General features: G+C 31.5%; 1 protein-coding gene across 1 annotated transcript; it reads right to left on the bottom strand.

The window, feature by feature from the left end:
* Positions 1 to 2,323: 2,323 nt before the first annotated feature.
* LOC132619215 (myb family transcription factor PHL12-like) lies at positions 2,324 to 4,078 on the bottom strand. Its single transcript, XM_060334163.1, has 4 exons — positions 3,890 to 4,078; positions 3,568 to 3,725; positions 2,928 to 3,004; positions 2,324 to 2,753 (listed from the first exon to the last, which is right to left on the bottom strand). The coding sequence occupies exons 2-4, from the start codon at positions 3,713 to 3,715 to the stop codon at positions 2,688 to 2,690; spliced, it is 291 nt and encodes a 96-aa protein (XP_060190146.1). The 5' UTR covers positions 3,716 to 3,725; positions 3,890 to 4,078; the 3' UTR covers positions 2,324 to 2,687.
* Between the last annotated feature and the right edge of the window lie 438 nt (positions 4,079 to 4,516).

Here is a 4,516-nt window from a genome sequence, read left to right as displayed (position 1 = left end):
AAATATTGCACTATTGTTTAACGTTTGCAATTACTTGCAGAATTCTAGATCGTATTCTAACATTCTCTCATAAGATTTTCAGTTTGTGCAAAAGAGATTTTTTGATCATGATCTAAAAGGTCTATAAATTGATAAAGAAATAAAAAATAGGCCGTTATTTACTATATAGTTGTTCTAAAAGGGACATCTAGTGCAAATCTCTCGTATCAAAATGGATTATCGAAGTGAAAATATATACACATAGATCCAGCTCATCCAAGACAATCCTATATCCAACAAAATTTAGACATTGTCTAGATTTGATTAGCGTGTGCAGTATTCAGTAGAGCCCTTGCGAAGACTAAGAACAAAGCAAAGAAATATTCCTATTGATAAAATAAAAAAATAAAAAAAATCAAGTTTAAAGGAAAGATATGTTATGTGTCTTAAATTTTGTAGGTTCAAATTAGGACTCGACTCAATATGAAATCCTGAGGCTACCGCTTTCCGGACTCTATGGCACGAGTGCAAATTCAATTAACATATAATTCAAGACACAAACAAATGCTTCTTTAAAATGTTGGTACAATGCTGTGTCTATACGGTAGACAATTTTCATAATAATAAAAAAAAAAAAAAAAAAAAAAACTGCTTCAAGATGTCTTTTATTCTCTTTAATGTGAAGGTTAAATACGCTCATCCAATTGTTTTACGTGTGCAAGTAGGTCTTGCTATATTATGGAAACAATGAAATCCAAAGGTTAATTAATTCACAGACGTTATCATTATTCTGAAGATTTATTAAGATAATCAAAGTATCCTACCTACAAAGCAGATTCTCATGAAGAGTATGAAATAATTCATGAAAGGACGTAACTAAGTTAATTGGGATTCTCTGGTGGATACGTTTTAATGTGGATGATTTCAATGAGTTTTTTTTAACCGAAAACTTACACGCAAACAACTTAATTGAATTTTCTCTTTTAAAACCCCATCTTCCATTGAAAGACAAGGAAGAATCTCAAATATGCGGTGATAGTTTTCCCTAAGATATTTTTCTTGATATATTAGTATGTAAAAAGGATATTTCTTTTCCCTAGTTTATATTAAGTGAGGTCAGCTTGATGATCTTCCACCAACACAAATATCGGATAATTCTATCGATATTAGAATACAATTTTTTTTTTAATATCTCTCATTGAATTTAGAGACCCGGCCCTAATCTTTAAAGTTTACACTCACTTCATCGACTGCGACACATCCTTGAGTGCCTATTTATTTTACTTTCAATCCTTACTACTTCATGCACTTGACTTATTACCTTCCATATAAATCTGACCTCACTAAATAGCAAGTTAGTAACTGCATCACGATGTTACAACCACTACAAATTCAAGTATTCAGAACACATAAATGGAGGAATTAATTAAAAATTTAAATTTATACATATACAATATTGTCTCAACACATGTATAGGAGATCACTAATTATATGATACTGGTTATATATTCCTTGTATCAGCACGAATTTCCTGTCCTGAAGTTTCTCTATTTCCAGATTCTCCTTTTATACAGCCTCATCCATCACTTGTTATTATAGGCCTCACTTGTGAGAAAAAGGGTTTAAAAGGGCAAAACTCAAGATAACACAAAGTACAACAAATGAACATAATGTGCGATGAAGCAGTATATCTCAACCGGTAAATAGGATAATAATATTTTGTCCCTCAATTATTGTAAATTTTATTTTTTGTCCTTGTGATTTCCAAAGCTCATTTAACTTTCAACTAATGTGTGTGTTCTTTGTCCCTTTATGTAGAGAATATGTTATTTTTGGAATATTTTCAGAACTATATTACTGTCAAATATGAAGTAATATACATAGATAGTTAAGCGGTGGAACAATTGATAATCATGGTGAATTTGTGAATATTCACTATTAAAGAGATTAAATGTGCATGTTACCAATTAATTGAATGGCAAGTGTGCTTAGTGAAATATTATAAAGACAAACAAGAAATTAGCAATAGTTAAGGGGCCAAAATTGTTAACAAATTAGTATAGTTAAGGGGCGAAAAGTGTTAATAAATTAGTAGATGCCTGCGACAGATTGTGACCTTAATTAAGGTGTCGTTTGGTTGCTGGTTAGGAAGTGAATTATTCATATGTATTAAAATTAGTATATTTAGTATGAGTACCATGTTTGGTAGCATTTTAATTACTATGTGTAAAATTCAGCACACCAAGTACGGTGTTTGGTTATCAGTTTACAATCTCTGGATAATTAAAACATTCATAAATAATGAGTCAATTTATGTATTATTCTATGTGGGATAAAAGATAGAATAACTAATACATCAATAATTCATTAACCGTCGCACAACTAACCCTGCATAACTAATTAATCCTTATATAATTCATCTATGCATTACTAATACCTATGTAACTCTAGTAAACAACCAAACTACCTCAACTGTCATACTATAACTTCCTTGCATATTGATCTCTGATGAGCCTACTTCTTTGCTGATCGGCATGTTTCTCCCCTTCTTATTAAAGATTTATGATCTGCTGAAATCCAAAAGGGAAAAGAAAAAAGAAAGGAATTAATTCTACTGCTTCAGCCTTCATATGCAGTTCCCTGATTCAATTCAAATCAATTGATTGTCCAAGTAAGTTTGCCAAAATTAGGAATTGAATGTTTTCAGTTTAGAAGCCCTTGCCTTTACTAGTACTTTTAGCGGTGCTTATGATGTCTTTACTCTGTCTGTACTTCTGAAAAAACAGATCAATGAACTCAACTATCACTAAGTGTTGAGTGACCTCATAAATAACAAAATGCAAGTGTTGAAACCTGAAAACGTGCATCACAATAAAGTATTGAGAAAACTAATGCCTTTTATTTATTACTAATATGTTTCAAATTAACACATGCATAAACAGGACTACCTGGAGATGGCTTTTGATATGTTCTGCTGTGATATCTTCATCATCCATGAGCTTCACGATATTCTTCGGTGTTGCTTCTGGTCATTACAATTTTTTAAAACATCTGTTTGATTCCCAGTAATAAGCATACAAATATAGAGGCGGATGCATTATGGGTTCCATGGGTTCAGTTGAAACACCAAGCTTAAATAAATGTGGAAAAAAATCATTAAAGTCTTAATAAATATTACTCCTTCCGTCCATGTTTACTTGTCCATGTTTGACTTAGCACATCTCTTAAGAAACAATAAATAAAATGATAATTATACTATATCACCCCTAATTATTATAAGTCATCTAATGTTGGGAAATGAATTGTAAATAATTAAAGCATTAATAACAAGGTAAAATAGGTATAAAATGATAAATTATCTCTTGTTTTTCCAAACCGTACAAGTAAAAGTGGACATTTACTTTTTATGTAATGGACAAGTAAAAAAGGACGGAGGGAGTAAGATATTAATCCTTAGTTTTAAGAAGTTCAATAGATTTGGTGGTGAAAAACATAAAGAACTGAACCCATCAAATTAAAATTATGAATCCGCCTCAGTATCAATATATATTCGTTGCAGAATTATAATGTATATATAGTAAGACGGACCATAAGGACCTCCTAATTCATTGACAGCTTTAACAAAGCGCTCATGGATTTCCACTGTCCACCTAAACCTTGGCTTTCTGTTCAGGTCAGGATTTGGGACAACTTTTTCAGATGTTTCACCCTTGTGCTTCTTGCTATTTTCAGCCATATTCTCCGGCCTGCAGTTGCAATGAGATATTTAATTACTATTCTTCTTCGTTTTAAGATGAAACGAAAGGTAGACCAAACAAAATGATGGAAATAACATATGCAGAAGCGTACAAGATCAACTTGCATTGTAGACAATAATTATTATAATCAAATATAAGACCAGAAAAGTTACCTTTTCACCGGAATTATAACGGTCTTAAGATAGCAAAATTCCTTATCACTCACGAAATTAATTAATCTTCAGTTCCTGCAATCTTGTTTTGTATTACCCGAGAAAACGCAGAACTCAACCATGTATGGACCAGCAGGGTAGTGAGGTAACTATATATGGCACGAAAGTTATTCCAATTTCTGTTTGATCATTATAGCCAAGTGCATGAAGCCTGCAGGTGAATATATAGAGATGGAATTTTCCCCACGAATCATATCGTAAGAAGACATAACATGAGCCGTGATCTCAAATTAATTTGGATATTTCACAAATTTTTGCAAACGTATTTGCATTAATTTTAACATGTTTTTAGGGGGTTGGGCGGAACAAGAGTATTGGTTTCGGGTTTGGCAAAATCTTGTATTTCTGGCCAAAATTTTATAATTATAACTAACTGATTCACTTAATATGTAGTCATAATTTATTCAGAGCTCAACCGTCTTTTTTAGAATTCATAAATTTAAAATTTTGGGTAATGGATTCCCAATTATTCCTACTACATTAAAACAACGAAATGGTAAATCCATAACTTGTAGTAATTAATTATAGTAAAGTAATCATTCCATTTGAACATAACTTATAGTATTT

The sequence above is a fragment of the Lycium barbarum genome, chromosome 11, assembly GCF_019175385.1.
Source record: "Lycium barbarum isolate Lr01 chromosome 11, ASM1917538v2, whole genome shotgun sequence".
Lineage (NCBI taxonomy): Eukaryota > Viridiplantae > Streptophyta > Magnoliopsida > Solanales > Solanaceae > Lycium > Lycium barbarum.
The sequence above is the reverse complement of the archived record's forward strand: the minus strand, read 5'-3'. Positions and strand labels throughout refer to the sequence as shown.

Coding starts and splice junctions, on each gene's coding strand:
- LOC132619215 (XM_060334163.1), bottom strand. CDS start 3,715: ATGGCTGAAAATAGCAAGAAGCACAAGGGTGAAACATCTGAAAAAGTT. Junction 3,005..3,567: donor TGAATTAGGAGGTCCTTATG/GTCCGTCTTACT, acceptor TGTAATGACCAG/AAGCAACACCGAAGAATATC. Junction 2,754..2,927: donor ATATCAAAAGCCATCTCCAG/GTAGTCCTGTTT, acceptor CTGTTTTTTCAG/AAGTACAGACAGAGTAAAGA.